The sequence below is a fragment of the Brassica napus genome, chromosome A10, assembly GCF_020379485.1.
Source record: "Brassica napus cultivar Da-Ae chromosome A10, Da-Ae, whole genome shotgun sequence".
NCBI classification, from domain to species: Eukaryota; Viridiplantae; Streptophyta; class Magnoliopsida; order Brassicales; family Brassicaceae; genus Brassica; species Brassica napus.
Genome location: NC_063443.1, coordinates 8,474,393 through 8,488,563, shown reverse-complemented (window position 1 = coordinate 8,488,563; position 14,171 = coordinate 8,474,393). Strand labels below are relative to the sequence as shown.

Here is a 14,171-nt window from a genome sequence, read left to right as displayed (position 1 = left end):
TCTGGACAATGATTGTCATAATTCAGGCATGACGGTCAATTTTGTCAACTCGACAATGATGATTCGATTCAGACAACAGTGGTCTGATTCAGATAAGTATTGTCGGATTCAAATATGTCAGATGAGCTTACCGAAACAGAATTTGTAACTTGCTATCCTATAATCTTGCCTAGCAGGCAAAGATTTCATTCCGCGAAAAAGATGATTCATTCGGATCAACATGAAAGCCCAACTACATTGCATTGCCAGAATTCATGTTATCTATTGGAAAGAGGTTGACCTCCTTGCTTTTATGGTACAATCCTCTTCCCGCTGAGCCTCCTTTCTTCCGTGATTAACTGTTGGCACCAGTCCTACATTTTGTCCGCTTAGACAGTTAACATGAGTTCATTTTCACCTAAGTAATTTTGGACCAAACAATTATTCACCAAAGAGAGAAAAGTCGCACAACAAAGGAAAAATAGCATAGGATGACGGTTTTTGCTTTCTGGCTTAATTAAAAACGTGTGGGAACGGTTTGTGAATATATTTGTGGACTGAAATATCTCAACAGCTTCATCTAATTGTATATTTGCTTTGTTTATTCATTTTACCACGAAAATTCTACAAAAAAGAAACAGAGAGAACTTGGAAGAGATAAATCTTCGCTTGTTGAGAGAAATTCAAGTTTTTGCTTACTTGATTGTGACTGAGTTAAGTCCAGACGACCATTGGGTGATTCCACTGAATAAACTTTGGATTGTCTGAAAGATCTAACGGAAACGAGGCAAAGAGATGTCATGCATAAAAACTGAATCAAATCGACTCCGAAAGACTAATCACATTTATAATCACATTCTTTCTTTAATTCACTTAGTCTTTGGATAATAGGAACTACTATAAAATGCTTGCTTAATTATCGTTATTCAGTGTACTCTTGGATTAAGTCAAGTAATCAGTTTTCTTCCTTTGATGTGTTTCGGTTAGTCATGCACTTAGAGCATTATTGCATGATAAAGCATTGACTGGATCTTGAGATGGTTCATTATTGTATGTTGTGTCTTTTAGTATGAAGAGTTATGCCTCGTATACTTGCAATGATTCGATCTCTATATAAAGGTCAATAATAAGTTATATACAATATCTAAGAATCTCAATAATATCAAAGTATTTCTGACAAGTTAATTCATTTAAAACTGTTCTAGAATAAACCTGAAACGTTTATCTTATTCTTTCTTTCGTATTCGTGTGTAACACACTGTGATCGTTGTCTAACACCAGCTGTTTGTAAAAAGTTAACAATAACCACATAAGGAGAGTGGACCTGTTTTCTGTTCTATTTTACCAAATTCTTCAATTAAAAATGACTTTTTGTGCTAAAATTCAGTGTTACTCAATTATTTTAATAGTCAGAGTTACTCATAAGTTGTTCATGTTTGGTCCCAAATCTATAAAAAGAATGGAAGGAGTTGCAAAGGTATAAAGAAAAGATTAGTAACAAAGTCCCTCTTTCTTCACATAAAGGCTTTGCTTTCAAGTTTCATCATCCAGCCAGTATCTTCTTCTTCTTCCATCTTTTCTTTCTCGGAAAAACAAAACAAAGATTTGTCTCTTCTTCTTTTGGCAGGCGGGTTTAAAAAGTGAAAAAAAAAAATTTCAATTCCTCGCTCTCTCTTCGAATCTACTGGATTCCTCGAAACCCAAAACGCATGTCCGAGTTCGGTCCGATTTCTACTCAAAGAAATAGAGCTGTTAAAATACTTTCCACTGCTTGTTCTTCATTACACAAAAACATGAAGTTTAGGCTCACTTCACTCACTCTTTCTTCTTGTGGAATCATCAGGGTTTTGCATTCCTCTCACAAAGAAGGTACACCACAATTAGTTGTGCATCAACAAACTCTCCAACAATGAATTTCCGACCAGATAAGTCCGTTAGGTCAGTGTCTCCTCAAACTCTTTTAAGTCATGGATCTTAATTTCAACTGGTTTTGTTCACACTTGTTGTATCAGGTTTCACGACTGGAAATCCGACAAGGCTTCCGACGTGGAATACTCCGAGATTCCAGATGGTTTATTCCGGAGAGCAATAAGCTCAATCTCAGACAAGTTCCACAGAAGCTCCTTAAGGATAAAAATGTTGAGAACATCTTACTCTTTCAAAGAAACGGTTTCGAAAGGGATTGTTTCCACTCACGAGATACTTGACCCACAAGGAACCTTCCTTCAGAAGTGGAACAAGATCTTCGTTCTAGCTTGTATCATCGCTGTCTCCGTCGACCCTTTGTTCTTCTACGTCCCTGTCCTCGACAAGGCCAACAACTGCCTTGATGTCGACAAGAAAATGCAGACAACCGCTAGCGTTTTGCGCTCCGTCACCGATATCTTCTACGCCATTCACATGGTTTTCCAGTTCCGTACGGGCTTCATCGCTCCTTCTTCTCGTGTATTTGGGAGAGGTGTTCTTGTTGAGGACAGGCGCAAGATCGCTAAACGTTACTTGTCCTCACATTTCATCATCGACATTCTTGCCGTGCTTCCTCTTCCACAGATGGTGATTTCGATAATCATCCCGCGTATGAGAGAGCCCAAGACTTTGCACACGAAGAACATGTTGAAGTTCATAGTCTTCTTCCAATACATACCGAGGTTTATGAGAATCTATCCGCTCTATAAGCAAGTGACTAGAACCTCAGGCATACTCACCGAGACAGCTTGGGCAGGAGCTGCTTTTAACCTCTTCCTCTACATGCTTGCTAGTCATGTGAGTCCTATTCCCGTTTTCTTTCTATGATCATTTAAAATCAAAAACGGGTGAATACGCAGGTGGTTGGTGCTTTCTGGTATCTCTTCTCTATCGAGCGCAAAACTGTGTGCTGGAAGCAAGCTTGGAACAGAGACGGGAGGAGCAAATGCGATATGCGGTCGTTGTATTGTAAGCCTGACACTGTAGGAAACAACACTTTCCTGAATGGATTTTGTCCGGTCCTGAAACCAAACGCAACATGTTTCCAGTTTGGGATATTCCTTGGCGCACTTGAGTCCGGTGTAGTGGAGTCTCATGATTTCCCTCAGAAGTTCCTCTACTGTTTCTGGTGGGGTCTTCAAAATCTCAGGTATTGAGTTTTACATTATGTCTTGGATCATACACAACATTAAGTGTTCTTGGGTCTTCCTTCTTTCTTGTGTGTTTCTTGATCCAGTTCGCTCGGTCAAAACCTTAAAACAAGTACATACATTTGGGAGAACTGTTTCGCTGTCTTCATCTCTATCTCCGGACTGGTTCTCTTCTCTTTCTTGATCGGGAACATGCAGGTTAGCTTCTCTCACCTTCATCAAACTGTCCCATATATAGTTGTTTGCGAAATGAATGATTGGTTATTGTTGTAAACTAGACGTATCTGCAATCAACAACCACAAGGCTGGAGGAGATGAGAGTCAAGAGAAGAGACGCTGAACAATGGATGTCTCACCGTTTGCTCCCCGACAATCTAAGGAAAAGAATCCGACGATACGAGCAGTACAAATGGCAAGAGACCAGAGGCGTTAACGAAGAGAATCTCCTTAGTAACCTCCCTAAAGATCTTAGACGCGACATTAAACGCCATCTCTGCCTCGCCCTTGTCATGCGTGTAACTATAAAAAACAAAACTCATCTCCTCTCTTTAAACTCACTCTTAAAAGTATCATGATGTCTTTATCCAGGTCCCTATGTTTGAGCAAATGGACGAGCAGCTTCTTGATGCTCTATGTGACCGTCTGCAACCTGTGCTGTACACAGAGGAAAGCTACATCGTCAGAGAAGGAGATCCTGTAGATGAGATGCTCTTCATAATGCGTGGAAAGCTTCTAACAATGACAACAAACGGTGGAAGAACCGGTTTCTTCAACTCAGAGCATCTTGGAGCTGGTGATTTCTGCGGAGAGGAGCTTCTAACCTGGGCTTTAGACCCACACACCTCCACAAACCTCCCAATCTCGACAAGAACCGTTCAAGCTCTCGTGGAAGTCGAAGCCTTCGCACTCAAAGCAGATAACCTCAAATTCGTGGCGTCTCAGTTCAGACGTCTCCACAGCAAACAGCTGAGACATACATTCAGGTTCTACTCGCAGCAATGGAGGACTTGGGCTGCTTGCTTCATACAAGCCTTTTGGAGAAGATGCGTGAAGAAGAGACTAGAGGAGTCTCTTAGAGAAGAGGAGAATCGGTTGCAGGACGCTTTGGCTAAAGAAGCTTGTGGAAGCTCCCCGAGCTTTGGTGCTACGGTGTACGCGTCACGGTTTGCTGCAAATATCTTGAGGACTATACGAAGGAGCGGTTCAGTACGTAAACCGAGGATGCTGGAACGAATGCCACCTATGCTACTACTTCAGAAACCAGCTGAACCGGATTTCAATAGTGATGATTATATGCGTATAGTGCCAATATATAAAAATAGAAGTCTTTAATAAAATATTAAAGGGAGTGACCATTATACTTACATCTATAACCATCTTGTCAATCTCACAGATGTCAATAACCTCAACAGAGCTATGGCGAGAAATCTCCCTCAGAACACCACCATCACCTCCACCAACAACCAGGACCTGCAAATATTTACACAACCCTTAAACAAACTGAGAGCTGAATAAATGTTTAATGTACGGGGATGATCAGCATTGGCGAAATGATCAATCTCATGAGATCAAACGTGAACTAAAACAGGCAAGCGCATTGTGTCCCATCAGGTTCATCAAAAAAAGGAGTAATCATCACAAAACTGTACATACTTTTAACTCAATTACTTGCAAGAGGACATGAGATATAGGCAAGCAAAGGCTAAACTTTGAAGGTGAGAGAAATTACATTTTTAGGTGAAGGTGTGGAGCATAGAGGTAGATGGGCTATCATCTCCTGATATGCAAATTCATCTTTTTCAGTCAGCTGTAGAATACCATCTAGAACAAGCACTTTCCCATAGGTAGCTGACTGCAAGAACAAAAATGAGCTTAACTTATCCTAAAGCATAAACAAATCAGCACAGTTCGAAACTGACGAATTCCGAAGATGATAAGAAGGAGAAAATCTAGCTCAAACCTCAAACACTAGGACTTCCTGATAGTCTGACTTGTCTTTGAATAGAACTTTCTCAACTTTCAGTGAGTGTGCTTCTCCTACAATCAACACAAAACAACTGCATAAGTCACATGTACAACCACTCCTAGGCACATCAGGTTAGCATATAATAAACACATCAAAAACCTCAAACAAAGACAATCTTAAGGTAGCAAAAGATACTGAAAAGGAACAAGTCTATTAAGAGATCAGTGACCTACCTGGCCACATAGGGTTATTGAAATACACTGCTTTGCCTCTTTTCCCTGCATCCAAAATACCAAAAAAAAGAAGTCCAAAAATAAGACATATGTTGTGAAAAAATAGAGAAGAAAATAACAAAGTAAAGAGACCAGAGCGAAGGTGAGGAGGTTCGGAGAACCATCCAGAGACAACAGTGGAGTGGCACTTAGCATCTTCCTCTGGTAAGCAAGACATGGCCTTGAGGCAACAAGAAGGTACAGTCTTCTCCACACCATTCCCATTACTCGCATTCCCATCCATAGTCTTCTGGCATGCCAAACCTTTTACGCCGTCTCCCTCCATAGACAATCCTTTTCTTCTTCCCCAGCTCCAGCCTCTTGTATACTGCACAAACAAAAAGCAAACAGGGCCAATAAAATTTAAGAAAACAAGAGAATCCACATCAGGGCACAAAAGCAAGACTTCTTAAAACTGACAGCTTTGAATTAGATTCAGCAAATTTGTTCAGAGCCAAAACAAGAGAGAATATATTTAGCGTTAGTTAAAGAATCTTACAGACTGGAAAGTCGAAGACTTTGCAGACAAGGGTTGGTCCGAATATACAAAAAGGCTATAACTTTAGGAAATTCAAGACTGTAACTTTTTCAGACAGCAACAGAGAAATGAGTTGGGTTATAAAACCCAGCAAATCAAGTTTGAGGAACAGTCAAAACATCAGAGATCATACACAGAGGCAAAACAGATTAATGGATGGAGACCGAGAGAGAGAGAATGAGACCTGGTGGTTAACGCGGCTGTGAATGAATCGGAAAATAGAGAGAGCGGGAAAGATTAAACTAAAAGATGAAAAAAGGGAAAGAGAGAATTTGTTCTCTTTCTCTCTTTCGGTGTTGCGTTTCTGACTTCTCTTTTACGCACTTTCTGTGTGTGTGTGTCGTAAAGCTCAATTTGTTTTCTAACCCACGGCAGACTCGTAACGAAACCTTTTCTAATTTTTTTTTATTCTCCTGGGTTTTCTTTTAATTATATTTCAACATTAAAATATAACTTGATTAAAACCTTTTTAGCCTAATAACTTGATTAAAACCTTTTTAGCCTCTATTAGACCTTGGTTTCGATTCGGTTGATTTGAGTTTTCAGATTTTTGATATTATGCTCATAAGTCTCATTAGGATTTTACTAATTATTGGATTAGGTTCGGTTTGGTTCTTTACGGAATCAGTTCGGATTGTAACAAATGTATGAAATCGTCCAAATTTTTTTTTTTTTAACCTGAAATTTGACAGAAATAAAATTCAAATTATATAAACTATTCACAAATCTAATTAAAAATTAGTTAAACTATCAAAATTAACCTAATATTATTCAAAATAAGAAAAATAAAACAAACTCACAAAATATTTAGAGTACTATAAAATATCTAATTTACCTAAACATATATAAAAATATTAACATATTTAACTAATTTTAGATATTTTCGAATTCTAGTTTGGATTTTGGTTCGGTTTAGGTATATCCAAATCTCAAAGTACTAAACTCATAACGTTTGGATATTTTGTATAACGGTTGGAATCCAATTTTGATCTTTTGAGTCAGATTTAGGTAATTCGGCTTGGGGTAAAAACACAGAGAGGCCTAGCTTCTATGCATGAATTCAGCTGATCAAGAATTGATCCTATTATTGAGCATTTTTAAAATAACAGCTGGACTTGACTTTTTACAATTTTTATTGTTTTAAGTTATTTTCTTTCACAATTTAAAATGTTCCACCAATAGGAATTGGTAGTGAAAAGTCATCATCTGAGAAATTGAAAAAGATGTGAGACACGCGTCATTAAATGAATTAAACGTCGATAAATGTTTGGAGGTTATCATCATCTAACAATGTATAGAAAAGATGTCACATTATTTTTATAAACAAAACTGAAGAAAGCCCCACGAAGAATGAACGGAAGATGTCCTTGTCTCTAGTACACTAAAGAATCTCTTCCTAAGAGGAATATAATCAATAAGAACTCCAAAGAGTTTATTAAACAAAAAAAATATCAATATTGTAATAAGTTACAATTACATAATCTATATTACTAACAATTAGTAAAGTACAAATAGAACTAACAACTTTATTAATAATATTACTTTAATAATACATCACATCGTTACTTATATTATCATAATAATAATAAAATTTCAAGTTCTTATTTATTAGTTAATCAACATTAACTTTGTACTAGTTATAAAAATCAAAATGTAAAATTATCGGGTTTTGCATATGCTAAAAAGTTCGGTTTAGTCTGTTTAACTATTTTTTTATCTTAGTTTCAATCGGTCAAAAACTACGTAGCCAACACACATAATTCAAAGACATATTTATGTAAACAAAATAATAACTTCACTCAAAATAATAAAATTGTGTTAAATATATTATCACTTAATTTTTCACACCATATAACTATTTTAATAAATAAAATAAAAACTCTTTCTATTTCACTTAGTTTAGCCAAACACATAGAAATAATTTTTTTTTTATTTGTTTCTTTTGGGTATCAGTTTTTTTTTGGGTTTTGAAATTAGGCTTCGATTGGATATTATAAATTTATGTATGCATTCGAATTGAATCCTTTCAGGTTTAGATGGTTGAGTTCTGATGTATACAATGTTTTTAAACCCGACCCGGACACTGAACCGGACGGCTTACCGGGTTACTGGGTCACTGGGTCGACCGCGGGTGAACCACGGGTGAACCGCAAGTTAATAAATGAATTAATTTTATTATATAATAATATATAAAAATATAGAAACTAAATTTAAATATTTTCTAAAAAAAAATTAAAACATAAAATAATAGTTTGGATATGTATATATTTTATGTTTAAAAATATTTAGAAAATACTTAACTTTAGTTTTTATATTTTTATTTTCATTTGACATAATATCAAAAAATAGTTTAGACTATTTAAAATTTTCTCTAACAAGGTAAGAGTTATAACATCTAAAAAAATCAAGACATAAAATTTATAAATATTTAAATGTCTAATGTGAATAATAAATTAAACTTCAAATACAAAATAAACCAAAAGTAAAAGATTATTGTAATAAATTGTTAATAACAAAAATAAACTAACACCAAATCACATCAACTAATTTTGGTTTTCTCTACCATCGTTCATTTCATTTTCTTCATGTGGCATAGTGAAATCTTCATCAAAATCTAAAAATCACAGATATAAAACTGAAAAGGGAACCTTTTTTTTGTCAGCACCTAACTTCATAATTGGAAACTTAGAATATAAAACATAATTAAAAACTTTAAAAAAGAAGTAAAAATTATTTATTGGTTGAACCTGTGGTTCAACCGGCATCGGGTTCTGGGTTTTACTGGGTTTTTGCGGGTTTTTACGGGTTTTTGCGGATTTCTAAATATTGGGTTTTTCACAAAATCCAAACCGGATTTTTTCTGGGTCACCGGGTTTAACGGTTCAACTGCGGGTCCGGGTCGGGTTTCAAAACATTGGATGTATATGAACCTAAAAATATGAAAATAACAAATATTAGCTGATAATCCGCGCCCTGCGCGGGGTGAACAGATTTAGAAGATTATTAATTTGAATTAATAGATATTATAAAGGTACATTGCATAAAAATGATAAATATTATAAAATAAAAGTATATAAATAATTGTGCCGTTTCAATAACAAATTAATTCTATTTTTTTAACTTGTTTATATTTTAGTATATTTGTCTTATAGGTAGTGTATAAGAGACAATAAGAGTTATAAGAGTAAGAAAAAACTAATATACAATCATTTATGAAGTAAAGATAAAACAAAACATAAGCAAGAGAGTAATAAAATCTTTCAGATACGAAACCCTTTATCATGATACTGGACTGAGAAGAGTGGGCTTGAGTGTTGTTGATCTCCGGATGTGAAATAAGATGGCGTCGTTTGATGAAGGCGTTAATTTTGCTGTACACGAAACAGAAAACACCGAAGAGGATTAAAGTTCCTGGGATCCCTGCACCGATGGCTATTGCATAACCGAGTTTTCTCGGAATAGCTGCAATTATTATAAAAAAAAATGATTAAAGAAAGTAATCAAAGACAAAAAAAAATAATTGTGTTCTTTAAAATTAATAGAATCGAAGATTATCCAGTGCTAAAGTTTATGTAAGTAGTAAGAAAACTATATGATAACCTGCGCGCATGCACAGGGTGAGTTCTTATAATAATGTTTGTTTATGAAATAATTTTAACATTTTGCAACACTGCAATCTTTATCGATTATAAAATGATGAATACAAATATTGGTCTCTTAAATATATCATCGTTGTTGAAGAGTTAACATATTACATCTCATTTTAATTATTTTTAAGACTTCATATGCACAAAAAGAAATTAAGTTTTGCGGCTGACACAAATCACTAAAACCAAATAGGCAACATCGATTGTATAATGACGAAAGGGGATTAGGTTTTCTGCTCTCGATTTGTTTACTATTGACTAAGTGATTTCATTTTCTACCTCTATACAATTGTGCTTTTGTACTCGTCTTTGTTTCATTGATATGAGTTAAGTTTCTCTTTTTTAACTTTTTTATGAATTCAGTGAATTACATAAGTGTCAATTAAAAAAATGGACATCTGTAAAAATTAGTTTCACTCCATATACATATCTAAGAATCAAAATTTTGAAAAAATTACCGGCAACTATATTAACAAGTTAGTGTTTAAATCTAATATATCAAGTTGTTATAGGATATAAGTGTTGACTCTAAAACAACAAAATAAATTATTTATTTCACTAGTTCGGATACTATCTGAATCCGAACGGGTAATATCTGAATCCGAATGGATATCTGAAGATAACCAAACATAAGTATACTCTATATTTCTAGTTTATTTCTCTCATTTTATTCAAAATATTTATATTAATGATTCTTATTGCTCAAAATTATATAATATATCTATAATTATGGACAAAATCATTTGCTACTCACTTAAAATACATATCAAGTTTTTGTTTCTTGCATTAACAAAAGTTGCATCAAAAATTCTAAAACAACAACTAAATTAGGGTCTTTCTATTTTTAAAGTTTTATCTCGAAACCTATTAATAGTTTAATCCTTCAAAAATTAAAAAAAAAACAGTTAAGTTAATATATATTTTAAATACAAAAAACTTAAACAATGAATACTTTATTTATTTTTTCTTCAAAATTTAAATATTCGAACCCGACCCAAAATATCTGAACCCAACATAAAATACCCGAACCCGACTCAAAGTGTAGAAATACCCGAACGGGTTCTATACCTTTATACTGATATATCCTATACAAACCCGAACGTGTATCTGAACGCCCACCCCTATGATATATGATCATTTGTATCTTGTTTGAACCAAAAAAAAAGTTAAACCATTGATCCAAAAAAATTAATGTGGGACTTTTACAATTTTTAGTAATTTATAGTCGTTTTTAAAAATTCAAAATATAACATATAAGAGAAAAATCTAATTGTTTTTATTATATACTTAATGTGATTGTTTAATTTCTTTTAATAGTATAAAATTAAACAAAAAAGAGAGAGGTTATAATTTTTTTAATCAAATATGTATTATTCATAATCATTAATTGTCATATATATGTTAACCATATTATGTAATTCTGTAGTTTTTATTTAAGGAAAGAAAAAATATTGTTTTGTACACTATTAATTAATTTGATAGTTAGTTTAATAAAAAGCATAGTATATGTTTATATGGACTAACGTATTTTTCTAACAATTATAAAAAGCATTCTCGTGATGACATATGGTTACGAAAACATGTTGTAATGCTCTAGGATTAATATATATGAGATGTTTCTGGTGGAAACCAAAGTCACGAAAATAGTAACTACATCATTTTTACATAACTTTTATTACTAGATGGATCTACTCTAGCTCGTGTCCGAAGGTTTCCCTATAATTATTTAATAAATTATTAGATTCTAGAGAGAATCATGTTAATTCCTTCATTTGATTGAAATGTAGAACACAAGTGTGCTTAAATGCAAGTGAGATCATAAACGAAAGTAAACCAAGTACTAAACCAACGTATAGATCAGCTGCATAAACTAACTAACTATATATATATATATATATATATATATTCTCTAATGTGAATTGTTATAAGATTGCCATTGGCACTGGGTTAATTTGTCTGTTCTCCGATCGGCGTTTTTCTTTTCTTCGGTGGAGATAAAGCCATGTGATACGATACAACATGACAGATTGTGTCAAGACTCTTGAAGTGAAACTACTTTTTCTTTGGTACTAGGTAAAGTATATTATGCATGATCCAAATATATTCAGACCTAAAGTAAATACATAACGTGACTCATTTTTATTTGATATTATGATATTAGGTATTTAGATTTTGAATATCTGCAATTATTTTTTTTTAATAAAAAGTGTGTTTCCTCCGTTTTATTTTAAACATTTTAGATTTATACACACGAATTAAGAAAAATATTTAATTTTGTAAATATTTTAAATAAAACATTATTGTCTTTACACTTAATTAACCATATTTCAACTAATATAAAAATAAACCAAAAATTATAAAGAGTCATATTGCTTACAAAATTAATAAATTTTTCATTAAATTCTAAAACGACACTTATTTCGTAACGAAAATTTTACTTTACAACTGTATTTAATATAAAACAGAAGGAAGGAGTATACATAAATAGGATTTAAAAAATATCTCTAGCAGTACAAATTATCTCATAATTAAAGTAAAGAAAATAACGAAAAGGTAAGAGAAAAAGAAGAAAAAATCAATAGCTTCAAATATTTTAAAAATATTCAAACAACAGCGAGCAATAAATACTACCTTCAACAGTTTTTTTCTATAAAAAAAAAACAAAAACTAAAAAGATAAATAAATGGTGTTAAAAGGCAAAACAACTAAATGAGTTTAGGCCCTAAATGAGTTGATTAAAAAGAAAAGAAGGCCAAATTAAAGTGAGGAGAAGTCAGACTCATAAAAGCTTTCAGCATATAATGGCAGCGAGATAATTAGTAATTATCGCTCAACCTGTCATTCTTCCCAATTAATGTCTTCTTTTTGTTGACAAAAAAAAATGTTATCTTTTTTCCTCGTATAGTATAGTATTTTACTTTTGACGACAGACATGTAAGTAAATGTTATAAAATCACAATTACCATATTTAGCTTTTGTTTGGCTTAAACCATATTTAGTTCATTTTTTGACGAATCGTGTTTTAGTTGTATTCATTGTTGTTTGTTTCAAATGTTAAAGAATCAAATTTTGTTTCTGCTAAAACTGATAATTTAAAACCAAATATTTTTTTGAATTAATTTCAACAGTATAAGTGAAGATAGTACGTATTATATGATCTATATATATTTTTTTTTTGGTCTAAGATCTATATATTTTTTCTCAGTAGCATATGATAATCAGTAAAAAAAAGTCTTACAACTTTTACTATGCGTGTGACGTGAGGAATAAGGTTTGATGAGCCTTGAACGTTCATATATAAGCTGTTCTAAAAAAAACGTTCATATATAAGCTTGTCAATTGACACTATGGGAATAGGACTCGATAGTATTTTGTTTCCTGTGTGACTTTTTGAAATTTTCACGTATTCTGTAGGTGGATGTACTGTTTCTACTAGATTTGTTTCGTAGAAGAATTTGCATGTGTACAACACGCATATCTACAAATATTATATCGTCTTAAGCCGTCTCATGAGGTTTTCATAGTTAGACAATTAAAACCGACAAAATATTTGGTTGTTAAACTTGCAACTTTTCCAAATTTGTTTATATTCATCATTCTATATATATAAACACTAACACGCAAATACGCATGACTCATTCAACACGAAATTTCGTCATGGTCTACGTCAACTGTAACTATTATATACTCTAATCGTCGTATTAGTTGTATTTTGACTTGATATATATTAAATTGTACTCTTGCCATCAAAATTTAAGACCAATGACAATTTTAATCATTCTGTAATACTATTAAAAATGGAAGATAACGGTGATTAAAATAATTACCTGGTTTAGGAGCATCAGAGCATATGATTTCACGAGAAGAATTACTCTTAATCCCACACTTACCACCTCTACTCTCACACCGGCGGCATCTCGGGACCCTCCAAGTGAGCCAGAGGCTATCACTGAGTCCCCAATACGAAACGGCCTGCTCATAAACCGGCCAAAGAACCGGAACGTCAACGGTTTTCATTAACCGGCACGACTGAGCGGACAGGTAGTTCCCCACTCTAGGTAAAGCAGTGGCAAACACCGTGCTGTTTTCATCGCTCAAACACGTTATCGGATTGAACCTCCCAAAACGAAGATATCCCGACGTCGGGCAGCTAAAAAACGTGAACCGACGTGTGTAAACGCCATCAAACGGCGTCGAAGTGAGGTTTAGCGTTAAGATGCGCTTAGGAAGACAGTTATTTGGGTCGGCGAGTAAAATCTCTTGAGCTGCGTAATCGATCACCTCGATGGTGAAGTTACCAGAGAATGGTAGTCTTATGGTGGTTCTGTTAACGCCGTTATTATTACCGCAGGTTAGGTCGAACCCTTTGTCATAACCGCAAGATTGGGGTTGGTGGGATTTTAAACGGAAAGGGAAACGGATAATTGGATCGCCATTGCGACAAACGGCGGTACTGCATGTGGCAGTAGCCAAGGTCGGGATTATGAGAGAGAGAAATAAGAGAGAGAATGATGTTATTTTTGTAGTATACTCCATATTCATTTTTGGTTTGGTGTCGGAAAACTAAAGCAGTGACTCGATTCTATTTGTAATTGAAAATGGACCCATAATGCACGTAACATTTGTATTTTATTTTACGGCAGTGACGTAATC

At 33.8% G+C, this 14,171-nt stretch overlaps 3 protein-coding genes across 4 annotated transcripts; 1 reads left to right on the top strand and 2 right to left on the bottom strand.

Moving 5' to 3' along the window:
- Positions 1 to 1,048: 1,048 nt before the first annotated feature.
- LOC106430577 (cyclic nucleotide-gated ion channel 1-like) lies at positions 1,049 to 4,559 on the top strand. 2 transcript variants are annotated; one of them, XM_022693235.2, is made up of 7 exons: positions 1,049 to 1,730; positions 1,823 to 1,917; positions 1,992 to 2,742; positions 2,805 to 3,094; positions 3,182 to 3,293; positions 3,374 to 3,610; positions 3,684 to 4,559. In XM_022693235.2, exons 1-7 carry the CDS (start codon positions 1,689 to 1,691, stop codon positions 4,425 to 4,427), a joined length of 2,271 nt encoding a protein of 756 aa, XP_022548956.2. In that variant the 5' UTR covers positions 1,049 to 1,688; the 3' UTR covers positions 4,428 to 4,559. The 2 variants fall into 2 exon arrangements, with proteins under 2 accessions (XP_022548956.2, XP_022548955.2); XM_022693234.2 differs by having other exon boundaries at positions 1,050 to 1,701.
- On the bottom strand, positions 4,457 to 5,619 carry LOC125578973 (spermine synthase-like). The gene is made up of 6 exons (XM_048742141.1): positions 5,427 to 5,619; positions 5,295 to 5,339; positions 5,056 to 5,132; positions 4,825 to 4,947; positions 4,506 to 4,565; positions 4,457 to 4,462 (listed from the first exon to the last, which is right to left on the bottom strand). The coding sequence occupies exons 1-6, from the start codon at positions 5,617 to 5,619 to the stop codon at positions 4,457 to 4,459; spliced, it is 504 nt and encodes a 167-aa protein (XP_048598098.1).
- A 3,143-nt stretch (positions 5,620 to 8,762) lies between these two features.
- LOC106430553 (putative RING-H2 finger protein ATL21A) lies at positions 8,763 to 14,171 on the bottom strand. The gene is made up of 2 exons (XM_013871343.3): positions 13,346 to 14,171; positions 8,763 to 9,333 (listed from the first exon to the last, which is right to left on the bottom strand). Exons 1-2 carry the CDS (start codon positions 14,058 to 14,060, stop codon positions 8,963 to 8,965), a joined length of 1,086 nt encoding a protein of 361 aa, XP_013726797.2. The 5' UTR covers positions 14,061 to 14,171; the 3' UTR covers positions 8,763 to 8,962.